The sequence below is a fragment of the Callorhinchus milii genome, unplaced genomic scaffold (genome assembly GCF_018977255.1).
Source record: "Callorhinchus milii isolate IMCB2004 unplaced genomic scaffold, IMCB_Cmil_1.0 Scaffold11, whole genome shotgun sequence".
NCBI lineage: Eukaryota > Metazoa > Chordata > Chondrichthyes > Chimaeriformes > Callorhinchidae > Callorhinchus > Callorhinchus milii.
This window is the reverse complement of record NW_024704752.1, coordinates 15,817,932-15,831,786: the sequence shown is the minus strand read 5'-3', so window position 1 is coordinate 15,831,786 and position 13,855 is coordinate 15,817,932. Positions and strand designations below refer to the sequence as shown.

General features: G+C 40.1%; 1 protein-coding gene across 5 annotated transcripts in view; it reads right to left on the bottom strand.

Annotated features, from left to right (window-relative positions):
• pxylp1 (2-phosphoxylose phosphatase 1) overlaps nt 1-13,855 on the bottom strand; it is a 60,552-nt gene that overhangs the window by 38,769 nt on the left and 7,928 nt on the right. For all 5 annotated transcript variants that reach the window (XM_007888242.2, XM_007888232.2, XM_007888222.1 and 2 more), the window contains one exon: nt 12,039-12,173. In XM_007888242.2, the coding sequence (XP_007886433.1) occupies nt 12,039-12,129 (91 nt within the window). In that variant the 5' untranslated portion in view covers nt 12,130-12,173. The remainder of the gene's footprint in view (nt 1-12,038; nt 12,174-13,855) is intronic.

Sequence of the window (13,855 nt, the reverse complement as noted above, 5' to 3'; positions counted from 1 at the left end):
CCCTCTTGATTCCAAGCCCCATCCCGAGGGCACACCCTTCACTATCCAATGCCTTGGGACGGCCTCCTGATGTGAAAGATGCTATCTAAATGCAATTTGTTGATGTAGCATTTATTTCTTCAGAGCAGGAAGTGAGTCATTTTTCCAATTCACACCCGTGCAGTTGGCTAAACTGGCAGGCTGGAGAATCACAGATTTCTGCAGTCCGCCCCTAATTATGAGCTTAAACAAAATTAGAAATAAACTCTTTCTCAAAAGCAGGCTTAAAGGAGGGAGCAGGATTTCCTCATTCTCAGTCCATTCTTAGCTCAGTCTATTGTGTCCTACAAAGTCGTCTTCATTGAACCCTTGAAAAAAATAAATACTGAGAGGGGTACTTTACAGTATCGGTTTGTCTATGAAGGCTTCCCCAAACTCTGTTTGTTCAGAGTAAAACAAAGGCCTTGAAACACCGAAAAGGGAGTGTAACTACAATTAAAGTTTAATACATTGCTATCACAGATAATCGGGAAATTGCTCCCATGTCATTTTTATTTCTTAAGAGATAAAAGGTAGAGAACCTGAGAGAAAAAGCTTTGATCAGCAACACCGCTAAACTGAAACAACCTCTTTAAAAATTTAACAGGTCCTTTATTGAGCACTAATTTTAAATCACAATGGACATATACATTTCAAGCAACACTTCAGTTACTGATCACTATTTCTCATGTCATTAAGCGCTAGTTGCACAAAAACCCATTCTCTGATGCTTAGAAAACAGCAAGTTCACTGTATGTGTTACAGTTACTCATTACTTGGTATTACTTGATAACAAGACAATTTTAGAAATTGACTAAGTTACATTTTTCACTCTATCACATACGGTTGTTTTGCGTTTAACGTGTAAATTAACAAATTCTGTAAATCGAATAAAACCTACTTTGATCAGTCTGTTGAATTATGTGCTAAAATGGCTGACCCAAGATTCAGGTGATCTTTTTCTCTGTTTACCACAGCTGAGGGGGGTGGGGGGGGAATCAAACCTCAGGAAGTGGAATTTTCCATCCATAGTTTCAATGGATCCAAAATCCATCTGAATTCAGAAACTGAAAGGTAACAAGCTCTGGGGTCTTGGAATTCCATTTGGAAAAATGGTTTTGGAGAATAAACTCTGTTTTCTCAGGAAAGATTCATATGTGGTGGTAACAATATAATGCAACAAACAGACCCTCGGGAAAGTCAGACTGAAGGATTAAAGTATTTATTCTACATAGAGACAGCCAAGGGATTGACCACAAGATACAAACTGTCCAAGAGGTGTTGTTTTTCACAGCTGTGGTTTCCTTGCTAAGTACACTCTGCCCGGTACAGCCTCTGTTTGATCAAAAGGTTATTGTCAGCACAGCTGGAACTCCATAATCCTCAATTCACATATTGAGTGCAATAAAAAGTATCCACCTTGAATGCCCCATCAGTTTTTGAACATATTCTAATAGATTTATTTTTTTGAAGGACTTAAAACAGACACATCCCCTGCTTTTGTTGGGAATCTGTTCTGCTGATCTCCTGAGGAAAAAAAAACTGGTGCTATAATCCCTCCTTACCTCTCGAGGCTTCTTAATTTGAACCAAGGTTTAGCACATGAATTTAAATGAGTTATAAGGAGAGATCCTGGCACCTGCAGAAAAATACCACCAGGAGTAGTATTCAGGGAAGGAGCCAAACACATTGAATGAAAGAAGAGAGGGGAGAAAATTGAAAGAGAGGACAATAATTCTAAACAAAAAAAAACAAGTTTGCTTCAAAAGAATTGGAGCTCAAGTTAGAAAAGTAGTGGGTTTGTCCTGGATATATGCGGCAGCAATTCAGTGAAGTGTGAGCCTTTGATGAAACCGAAAGAATGATTCTGCTGAAGTGCACCAGGGTTTACTGTTGCTATCCAACTAAAGGGACAGAAGTGGTACATTTGCATCAAATTGACCGTTTTGTTGCTCCAGAAATCCTAAAAATAGCATAAAGCTGGAAGAAGTGAAGCTTACACCTGGGCTGGACTTCTGCCGATCAACAGTCAAACCTATTTCAAAAGCAAACTGAATAGAACAAGAGAAAGCCGTGAGCGGAAAGCAAACATTTCTGTAAATTGAAAAACAATGAGTGAAACATTACACAAAATCCTTTGCTCTCTTTGACTTTCACTAGTCAGGCAGCTTCAAACCTAAAAAAAATGAATATGTTTCAATCAAGCGGAGAGAGCAAACATGAGAGTAACAATTTTATACCCAGCAAGTGTTTTGCTTTTTCCTCTCCTCAGAACTTTATGCATTTAACTTTATTGAGGGAACTGTTCATTTTTAAACTCAATTTTTTTTAAAAAAAAGAAATATTGGATTTTTGGGGGTTTTTGTTCCTTTCTCAGATTGCTCGATTCCATTTGACACACTCTCTGCAGCTATCTTATTTTGAATTAGTAAAACCTGCAATTGCTAAATTTGCTCATGGATTGTCAATTTTCTTTTGATGATAATATTCCTTGCATTTGATATAGCGCCTTATCCTGTAGTTGAGACGTCTCAAAGCACTTCACGGAATTTATTGTATAGTGAATTGATTATATATTTTGTGGGTTTCACTACATTTTCTTCCGTAAGCAACATACATTGCACGTTAATAAAGTCAGCATTTAAATGTAAATAAGACAAGTTTAGCCCCAAATTATTTTGAAACAATTTTATTGCCGAACAAGCAAAATTAGCCTCACTGGTTTTGTTGTACAGTACTCATTATTTCTATTACCATTTGAAACCCTGTCCATTATCAATATATCTGACACAGAATTGATTGATGCAAATGATAAAGCTTAATGAAGAGAGGCTTCGCACATTAGCCTCGAGGTACCTGTGAATTGCTTTCTGTATCTGATCACTATCAATAAGCTGCCAAATGCCTCGGCAATTTTCTTGTGAAAATTTGTAAATTTTTAAAGCTCTTGTAAAAAAAAACTCACAGCTTCAGGACAAAAGCCTAGTAAAAGTGTAGTGATATAATAATATAATAATAATAATCCTTGCATTTGATATAGTGCTTTTCACAACTTCTCGACATCTCAACGTGCTTCATAGAATAGACTGTAAATTGAATTACCGTATACTTGTGGGCGAAACGCGGCAGCCAATTGCGCACAGCAGTGTCCCACAAACAGTCGTGGATTGAAAATTACCAGTTTATAATTTTTTTTGTTTTGAGGGATTATTATTATGCATGTGAAATAAGGAAACTTGCCCAAGGTTTCGTCCTGCCTGCAAGGACTCGCTTGCAAGGCGAGTGCTCTAACCACTAAGCTACAGGACTCCACAAAGTAAAGTGTAGTAAAGGTGTAGCAATCTAAATCTGGCAGCTATCTAGCCTGGGTGGGGTGAAAGAGATAAATAAAGGTAAAAAACACACGTATAAAAACGTTTGGGTTCCATTTGTTTATATGGTATGATGAAACTGTGCTTGGATGCAGTTTTGCCCAAGACCTTTTCTCACCTAAGCTCTATCATCATTAGCTGCCAGCTGAAAGAAAAAATGTCTAGTTTGAAAAGAGGTTACCCTGAATCACTTTCTCACACATCTGCGAGGCTAGGTCCAGAATAGCAGCATGGAAATATGGTTGCAATTTACCCATACAGTCAGGGCACATAGTGTACGTAGAGTGGAGCACGGGAAAGGGGGACATATAAGAAATTTGCATTTTCGTTGACTGGATAATGCAAAATCCAAAAGGGTGAGAAATAAAACACATCATCACTACCAAATGATTAAACTTCTGCAACAGCAAAATGAGCTTACAATAGGAACATGGGCATGTCTGAGACTGGGAGAATCCATCTGGTCAGTCTCAAAACTTCCAGAGCAGAATGAGAGGCTGCTCCAAACGTGCCCATTGATATGGGAACACTTCTGGCACTCCACCTTGCTGGTGTCCAGATTCCTGGCACAGAATAAAAGTCGCAGTTCCTGGAGCTGCAGTTCATTTTGTGCTGAGAAGGGCAACAATCTCACCAATATACCATCTACGGGAACTTCAAATCAAAAAGCTTTAAAAGGAAAAATTGTAAAACAATGTCGTGCTGAGTCCCCGCGTGCGTGCATTGGGTGAGGGCAAGGTCAGACTGGCCTGCTGACACTCAGGCTCACATATAAAAAAAGAGACATGTGAATTAGGTTTAGGTGGGCAAATAGTGCTGATGGAACCAAAACCCTGCAAAGAGTCAATGCTTTTATGAGAGGAGAGAACCAAGAGGATCAAATTGGAAACACCTGCTTAACAGGAGCTCTCGCTCTCTCCATAAACCTGCATGACTAACCATACATGGTGCATGTCACCTGCCAGCAGCTCAAGCATACATCACCATCACTAGAAACTCACAAGTTGATTTACCCATTTCAAGACATCTGTACTAAATACATGCACATTGCTTTTTAAAAATATCTTTTACCTATAATTTTCCCCTCTCCTTTACATGTCAAATCCTTCTAACTTGATGTTTATGGCATATGACAATACAGGCCTTGCAATGAAAGTACTCAGAGGAATCCAGAAAAATGACAGCAGCAATGAGGAATATTACCCATAGAATAAAGGCTAGCAGGAAGTGAATGCAGCAGCTGTGATTTAATAGAGAGGTTCCAGTAAAATCACATTAATGAAGCACAGGGGGTTTAAGAATGTTGGCTGAACCCGGATGCCCAGTTAGAGCCAGTTTTACACTCCAGACATTGTAGTTCAGCAAGTTTATTCAAGTGAGATACACATGGAAGATCCCATTCCTGCATTTAGCTGATCTCAGCCAGGGCCGCAGTGGGACATTACAATTAGTCTTTGTGCATCTCTGGGTCAGAGGAAAATTAGTCAGGGATCTAACTGCTGATTGTTATTTAGGAACACCTCTGTGAAGCTCGATATGAGAGTGTATGGATCACGCGCAAAAGAGAAGGAATTACCAGGTGACGGGCTCAGTAAACACAGCAGTCGTACAAGATAAAAGAATGGAATTACAGCAAAAATGAAAGGGCTATTGTGAACATACTAAATAAAATATTAAGGAAATTTGCAAAGCACATTATAATATATTTACTATCATTTGCACAAGAATCACATTCACTGTTTTGCATAAAAATTGATGCATTTTTAAAAATCAGTCCTACCCTTGACCATCAATAGACTACACACCTACCATTTCTGCAGTTAAGGACAAAAAACAAATGGCTTGGGACCGGAGGTAACAAGTTATTTCTCATTGTTTGATTTATTTTGCAGCTTTGTTTTGCCAACATCGATTTCTGTAATGAACTCAAAATATTGTGAAGGTCTATCTCAAAGACAATTGGGATTAGTTCCCCTATCATAGCAGTTATTGCACTTGGACTCTCTCAACACCAATTTGATATCTGAAACAGCAATAACGCTTTTTTTAAAATTGCACCCTGAACTAAAGCAACAATTATTTTATACCTATTATGTTCAGGCCCTTATACATAAAGGAGAGTTTGTTTAGTGATCATTTGTGCCTGCGGCCTATGTACTAATGATCTCTCCCTGATGCATTCATTCACTAACGTGTAGGACTCGAAATGTCTCACAAGAGAAACATCTGGCTTGAAGGGATCAAGGGATTTCTGTTTCCTCCCAATCCTAAAGCTGTTCAATCCCCAGATATTATGGAATGTGGAAATCTGTCCAGGAGGCAAATGTACAAGAATTGAAATATCTCCATAAAGTCAAAAGTACTTTCAAAAATATATATATATATCCAATGCCATGAGCAAGTAAGCTACCAATGAGGATCGTGCTTCAAATCAGTCATGCACAAGGTTGTGTAAAAATCTACCCCTGCTTAATGCAACTCCCACTCCATCTATATTAAGTGTTTCAACATGTTATCCTGTGTGAAAGGTGCTATAACAATAACAACATTACATGTGTACAGCACCTTTTACGTGGGGAGGGCATCCCAAAGTGCTGGACAATCAGTGTTTCGGGATCGGGTGGGTGGAGGGCGGCTGGGGGGGGTGGGGTGTGGGGGGAAGGAGGGTGATCCAAAGCACGGTCGAAGAGGAGGGTCTTGAGATGGGTCTTGAAGGAGACAAAGGAGGGGGTGAGGCAGAGGGACTGTGGGATGGAGTTCCAGAGGGTGGGGGCAGAGTGGCTGAACTCCTAGCCAATGATGGGGTGGGCGAGGTGGGGAATGTGAAGTAGGCCAGAGCGGAGGGAGTGGGCAGGTTGGTAGGGGGTTAAGAGGTCACAGAGGTAGGGGGAGCAAGGCCATGGAGGTCTTTGAAGGTGAGGACCAGAATCTTGAACTGTATCCTCTGTGTGGTGGGAAGCCAGCAGAATCGGGCGAGGATGGGAATGATAGGGTCACTGAGCCTGGTGCGGGAGATGACACGGGCTGCAGAGTTCTGGATGATCTGCAACCTATGGAGGGAGGAATATATAAGGGAAAGGAGTTAATCCCAATGTCCTGGCCAACAGTCCTCCAGACAAAATTGGTTATTCATTTCATGATGCTTCGTGGGACCCAGCTATGCAGAAATTGGTTGCCGGGTTCACCCACAAATACATAGTCACTACACTTCACTGTAAAATCCCGTGAAGCACCTTGAGGTATTTTGCTAACGTAATAAGGTGTTATATCAAATGCAAAGAATATTATTTATATAGGTGCTGACTATAAGTTGTTACTGTGTTAAGGTTAATGTGAAATCGTCACACTTGTTAAACTGTGATTGTCTGCAAGCTATTTCAAATCTATAATTAAATGTTATTTTAATGGTTCCTGAAATGGTAAAGGGGATATGCAAACAATGAAAAGAGACTTATATTTCCAGGATGAGCAGTGGTGCATTTGAACATCAGTTGATTTCTTATAACTACAGTTGTTAAAATAAAATCGCTAAATGAGAATCCGAGAATGAAATTAGCCAATTATTTCAAACCTTGTCTTTCTGGATCAGTGTCCTAGAAACTAATGCAATGCACTCCTTGTATATGACAAATCTATTTTTAGACTGGCATCCTTATGCATAATATGTTAATCTAAAATATTAACTTTCTTTTAGAAACGGCAGATAGTTTCCTCTAATAGCTCAGTGGCAAATCTGCCTCTAGAGACACAGAGAAGAGTCACCTCTCGAGGTACAAAATGCCATTGTTATAAAGTTGCAGCAAAAAATTTTAATCAGAATAAAACAGGGCCCAATGAATATCTGCCACATGTTCCTTGCAGCTTCAGGTCCTATGTTATGTTCCTGTCATTGTCACTCGGCAGAGCACTATTATTTTATAACGTTTCATTTAAAAATAGAAATCTCAAGGGACTCTACATTGGGGTCGTATCTGCAATATTGGTAACCCAGATTTAATAATCATAAAAAAAACCTTGTATTTGATGTAGCACCTTATCACATTTTCGAGACGTCTCAAAGCACTTCACAGAATATACTGTGAAGTGAATTGACTATATATGTTGTGGGCGAAACAGGGCAGTCAATTGCGCACAGCCGCGTGCCACAAACAGTCGTGGATTGAGTGATGTGTTACTGAAATGCACCATCTGGTTTGTGGCTCCCAGATCACTGAACTCACGGATCACCAATCACGAATCACAATGTAGGAGTCTGAAAAGAGCCAGCAAGCAACAGGCCACGCAAAACTACCAGCATTCTGCTTATTGAACTCAAAGCGCTTTGAGATGTCTCGAAGACGTGATAAGGTGCTATGTCAAATGCAAGGATTATTATTATTATTATTCACTAATTTAGGATTCGCAGTATGCCTAATGAAAATTTGACCACCATTTACACATTTCACAAAGCGGAATCCACTTTGTGGCCTATACAAAGTGTCCCCCGAGTCCTCCGCTCCGCCCTCGGCGGCCGTGCCTTCAGCCAATATACCTCGAGGCTCTGGAATTCACTTCCTCACTCCCTTCGCCTCGCTCTTCTTACTTTCAGGTCCCTTCTGAAGACCTTTCTTTTCGACCGCTCCTTTGGTCACCTTCCTCCCCCTCCCTCGGCCCCGGGATTCATTACTGTGAAGCGCTCTGAGATGCCGTCCGGCGTGGAGGGCGCTATATAAATCCAAGCTGTTGTTGTTGTTATAGGGAATCGTAAATATTACAACAGAAAAGGTACAGTGTTTACAAAATAATTAATTTGGTAATTTTCTGTAAAATTAAACTTTTGAGGATTTACCTTTGAGGTGTGTCACCGAGATCTCAACATTATAATTGTATCATTATCAAAAAAAAGGCAGAAATACAATTGGGATTTGGCGTATATATTAATTGCATCATATCTTGTTGAAATACTGATGCCTGATGGAGGCCAAGGCAGAATGGCAGAATGCAAAATACTTTGTGTGACCTGTGTATATGCGTGAGTGCACTTGTGTGCGACGTCTCTATGTTTTTTGTGTGTATGGCCATTCTGCAACTGTTTCCGAGGAAGATCCAGGTTTACCATATACATTTCCAAAACGTGCTTTAAAAATATTGCTCATTAATTTATTATTTCTATTTCTTTTATACATTTGATTAATTAGAGGAGTGAAAGTGAAAAAAAATGGAGTTAATGTTGACTTTGCACAAGGGACAGACCTAGTACTATATTGCTGGAGGTGCATTAGTGCAGTTAATGAGAGCCCTACTATTAAGCAGCTCGATCTGCTCTCCCTTTACAAATGTATTCACACACTTTCCCTTTCCTGGAGCCTGTCAGTGTTCACCTTCGCTACAATCAGTTTCAGCAGCAGAAGCATTTAATCTTTTGTCTCCAGGTAGCCTCATGGTTCTGCGCTCGCTGAAGCTTCTTTCTATGAGGCTGACACTGAACCCTAAAAAATGGCTGAAATGCACTCCATTTAAATAAATGAGACCATCTGTTAAAATGCTTCTGGATTATTGAAGAAATTAAATTCACTTGGAGTGACATCTTTTATTACATTGAGAATATTTGACAAAATTGGGATTCCCAAAGTAAATGGAGGGTAAATGGACTAAGTGCATGTTATTGAACCGTACAAATCAGAAACGATTTGAATCATTAGCTAAAAGCAACCAAGAAAGTGGGAAGAGACAATTGATTTCAATGCTCCCGGTGGGTAAACCCATTCTGAAAACTACATACGTGTGTATGTACATAGGATTTTCTATCTGGATCTAGATTTACTCTATTTATAAAGCATTTTAGTGCATCCACAATTTGGCAAGAACTTCCAGAACTCAGGGTCTGTTGACTTCAAAACTAAGGCTGTGTTTAGGAATTTTCTAATTCTGGATGCTCTGAAAGGTTATGTTTATAGAGTTAACCCAGACCCACGTGAAATCTCTCCCCATAGATAGAAACAATTGCTTAGCTGCACTTTCACCTTACCCTTCCCCCCATGGCGAACAGATAACTGACATTCACTGATCAGCTTACACACAAAAAAGCCATTTGGAAGAGATACCAGTGGTCTGTCTTAAGAGTTGGCAAGTAGACTCAGTTTGAAATGAGACAGGTCTTCTGGAACGACAATCTTGAAATAACTCGGGACATACATATTCGAGACATGTCTCTCCTTCTCTCTACCCCCCTAGAACAAAAAACAGACACACACTTTACACACACACACACATACACACACAGATTGGAAGAACCTTCAAAAATGAACATATCTGAAAATATAACCTCATACCCTCGCCAAGCTCCCCCACTCACAATGCACAAGATGAATTCAAATGTTTCAAGAACAACCATCTTGAAACGTCAATCCAAATGTGCTAAAGTAACCATATCATCAACTGCAGGACAAATACCTTCTACTCGTACCATACAAAATGGAGTCTCCATAACACTTCCTTTTACTAGGTGATAAGAATGAAAAAAAATCAGGCTCCATTCTGGATTGTACACTCTGAATAACAAAAAGCCAGTAGCAAAATCCAATTGTTATATTTTGAATATTATACAAAAGGAGGAATGCATAAAAATACTTTGTTGGTTTAATTTAATTTTTCTTTTCCAATTCAGTCTTTGAGTCTACGAAAAGGAAAGGTCAGGTGCAGCACTCTATTCCAAATTTCATTCAGCACAAAACACAAAAAATCCATTGAAATGTCAGACTCTTGCTTCCAAAAGTCATACAAATTCTATTCCAGCGTTCTTGCACCAGCAAGTTTAGGGCAGTCCTTCCCTTTATGACAATTATCAACCCTAGCTGCCTGCCGTATACTCAATTCATTTTTCCAGAGACATCGACTTGCCTCTTCAATCCATTTACACTGTCTGTTTCAATGACCTTTCTCAGAATCCTCTTCCACAAATCTATTGCCTATTACGTAAAATAAGTTCTGCCTGCCTGACTGATTTTCTCATTTTTAAACTCTTGTCCCCTTGGCATTTGAAACATTTACTGTAAGTACAATGTGACATGTTACCTCAGATAAAAAACTTCCATTGGATCATCTGACAGTTTCCTCTTTTCAAAAAGTTGAACTTCCTCAAACTTTCCTCAAATTTGTTCTCAATTCTATATCTTTGCATCCTTAAATTTAACCGCTGCCTTCTTAACTTTTGCATCAATATTTCACTTCCCACTATACCTCTCCGACCTACTATCCCCCTACCTACCTGCCCGTACCCTCCGTTCCTCTGGCTCCGGTCTGCTCCACATCCCCCGCCCCAACCGCCCTACCATCGGTGGCCGGGCCTTCAGCCTCTCAGCCCCGAGGCTCTGGAACTCCATCACCCAGTGCCTTCGCCGCCTCCTCCCTTTCCTCCTTCAAGGCCGGTCTCAAGACCTTTCTCTTTGACCGTTCCTTCAGTTCCCCTCTCGACCCTCTACCCCCTCCTCGCTCCCTTCCCTCCGCTCACCCTGACCATTTCCCCCTTGCTCTGGTCCTGACCCAACTGTACAGCGCCTTGGGACGTCCTCCCGACGTGAAAGGCGCTCTATAAATGGAATCTTGTTGTTGTGTTGTTCTCTGTTGCCCCTCGTTCCATTCTAATTCAGTCTGGATTAATTTTCATTAATCAATCCGACAAACCCTTTCGAAACATTTCAAAACTACATCCTGACACGTACTGTTAACCACAGGCCCAGATACATCATGTTGTTCCAGTTTTCTACTCAGTTAACATAATTTTTGAATGACTTGAATCTGTCAGTGCTGGTGGCTGAGAGACTGAAAGAACTGATGAAGAAAGGCATTCGATTACCAAAACATGGTGCAAGCCAGCAGTTTCTGTCCAGTTGAAGGAGCGACATAACACCTAGAAGGTCACCATTACCCCATGAAGGGGGCCAGGTAATTGCATCAGTGAGCCTCCTTATTCATTGATTATGTGTCAGTCATCAGACTGCATAACACATTCTGCCCTTCACTCTATCAGATTTTTGTACAGCAATGATAAAACTCAAGTGTAAATTAGTTAAATCTACAGATATCACCAAGTTGGTAGGAACTGTGGCAGGAGAAGAGGCCGTGAAAAGAGCTTGAAGTGGTCTGCACGTGGGCTGATGACTGTCAAATGGTATTCAATACAGATAAATGCAAGGTGCTGTAGGTAGGAAATAAGAATATGAAGCACATGTACTCGATGGATGGGATAGAACTTGCAAAGAAGGAAGCTGAATGAAATCTGGAGGTGTTAGTTGGTTGCTCAATCATCGTGTCAAAACAGTGTGAGGCAGCAATAACAAGCGACAAGATGTTAAGCTACATTGCAAAACTAGTTGAGTTCATAGTTAAGCAGCCATTCTTAACCTGTATCATGCTCTCTTAGGCCGCCCTAGATAATGTATTACATTAAGATTGGATTGCTATGACAAAACAGACCTATCCAGGCCTAGCACCAATCAATGTTTTCAGGACAGGACACAGAAACCCCCTCTGAAAATATCATGTGAAATAGAGTGGGCTCAAAGAAGCACATAGTACAGCAGTAACAAAAGGATATCTGCAGAGCACAGGCGAGCAGTGTTGGACCTGTTGCTTATTAATCAGAGGCACATCAGCAGGAGCTTTACTTACAAAACTGCAGGCTGAGGCTCAGGACAGCCAGCAGGGCAGCCACTGCCAGGAGGAAGAGAAAACGACTCCGGAAAAACATTGTCACAAACATCTTCACACTCCCATCATGACTGTACCTCCAGACTTGCTCTCCCCCTGCGAAAACAAGTGCAACAATACCGCAGTGAGGCAGGAGAAAGAACAGATCGGTGATTCTAACACGCAGTAGCCTAATGACTAGACTTGGAAGAGGTCAACGCATCTGTGGATGAAGCATCTGTTGCTATGGCAATTGGACCTTTTTTTTGAAAAAAGTATTCAGTTCTAGTTAATATAACCAATTCATGCCTGGGCAACATCTCAAAGCCATTACCAACAGCTCTGCTCCAATAAAGCTTTCCTACTCTGAAATAATATAGCGAGTACAGATTTATTTCAGCCTCAGAATCTCTGCCTTGTGCCCTAAATCCAATCATAACCATACAATACCTTCCCGTTTAGAGAGCTACAGTTATTTCAAATCAATTGGAAATTACTGTAATGTTCTGGGTACTGTACATCTGAAAACCAAAATGGTTACCTGCAATTGTTTCAAACGGATACCTAACAAAAGGATCAGGCAGCATACATTAGCACCAAGACATTCTCCTGCAAATGAAAACCTTAAAGGCAAGGTTTTCAAAAAAATAATAATTCACTATTGGATTAACAACAATTTCACTGAACAGATGCATACATGACCTTATACAACAGTAGGTTTAGGATTATAAATTGGATTCTATTTTGACCCCCAGGTCAAATTTTCAGCAGTCCATTATTAGATTTAAGGAGCTAATGCAGAGAAAAACAATGGTGCAGTAACTATATTCTGCTCTGGAAATGTTTTCACCATACCTTGTAAATAGGATAATATATTGTAGTTACAGAGAGCAACACTAGAAATGTCTTGACTCCCTCAAGATTAACATAGTTAAATGTGCCATTTTGCAACATACTGCCATATCAATCATTAGCTAAACTAGAGCAAAGTTCTCGACTGGGTGCACGCCAAGGAATGCTGGAGAGACATCACCATGGAGATAGCAACCACTGACTTCCAGTTTGTCCACAATGGCCCAGCAGATTGCCTATAAGGTGGTCTATGACAAATCAATGAAGCTCGAGTTGCAGTGTTTCACTATCAGATTGGATGGGTTGTTTCTTTGGTTCCCAACTGCCAGAATAAAGGAACGTTAGGCAATGGGAATGGAGGACCATTAAAAACAAACATTTTCCCTCGACTCTATCCAATGTTGAGGCCATACCATAAATAGTGACATCATTTGTACGGGGAGTGAAACATTGGTATTATTGTGAGGTCAGAACATTTATTCACTTGTTCAAAAAATGACACTCAATATTACAGCAAAATAATTTAAGTTGATAACAGCCAGTCAATATTTCAAAACCAGCATATATCTACAACTGCATCCTTTGCACAGTAGGTTTACACTGTACAAAGTCAGATAAGATAAATTAATTTATGATTTTTGTTTTCTCCTGGCAGTAAAATTCCGGCCTGGACTTGCACAACTGGCTGTGCAGCTTCTCCGCACACTTTTTCAAATAGGCTGCTGCCTCCAATTATCCTATTATCACTGCTAACAAGGTTTCAACATTCACCAGTTTCTTCAATTAATGGGACCTCACAATAAGTTTCAGCACTGCTGATCACTATCACAGAGGAAGAAGGAGAAAAGAATAAATGGTTAAAAAAAATTTTAAAAAGTACAACTTGAATTTTTTTAAAAATCGGAACTACCACATTATCAGAATTCTCTCTGTCACACCTATAGCAA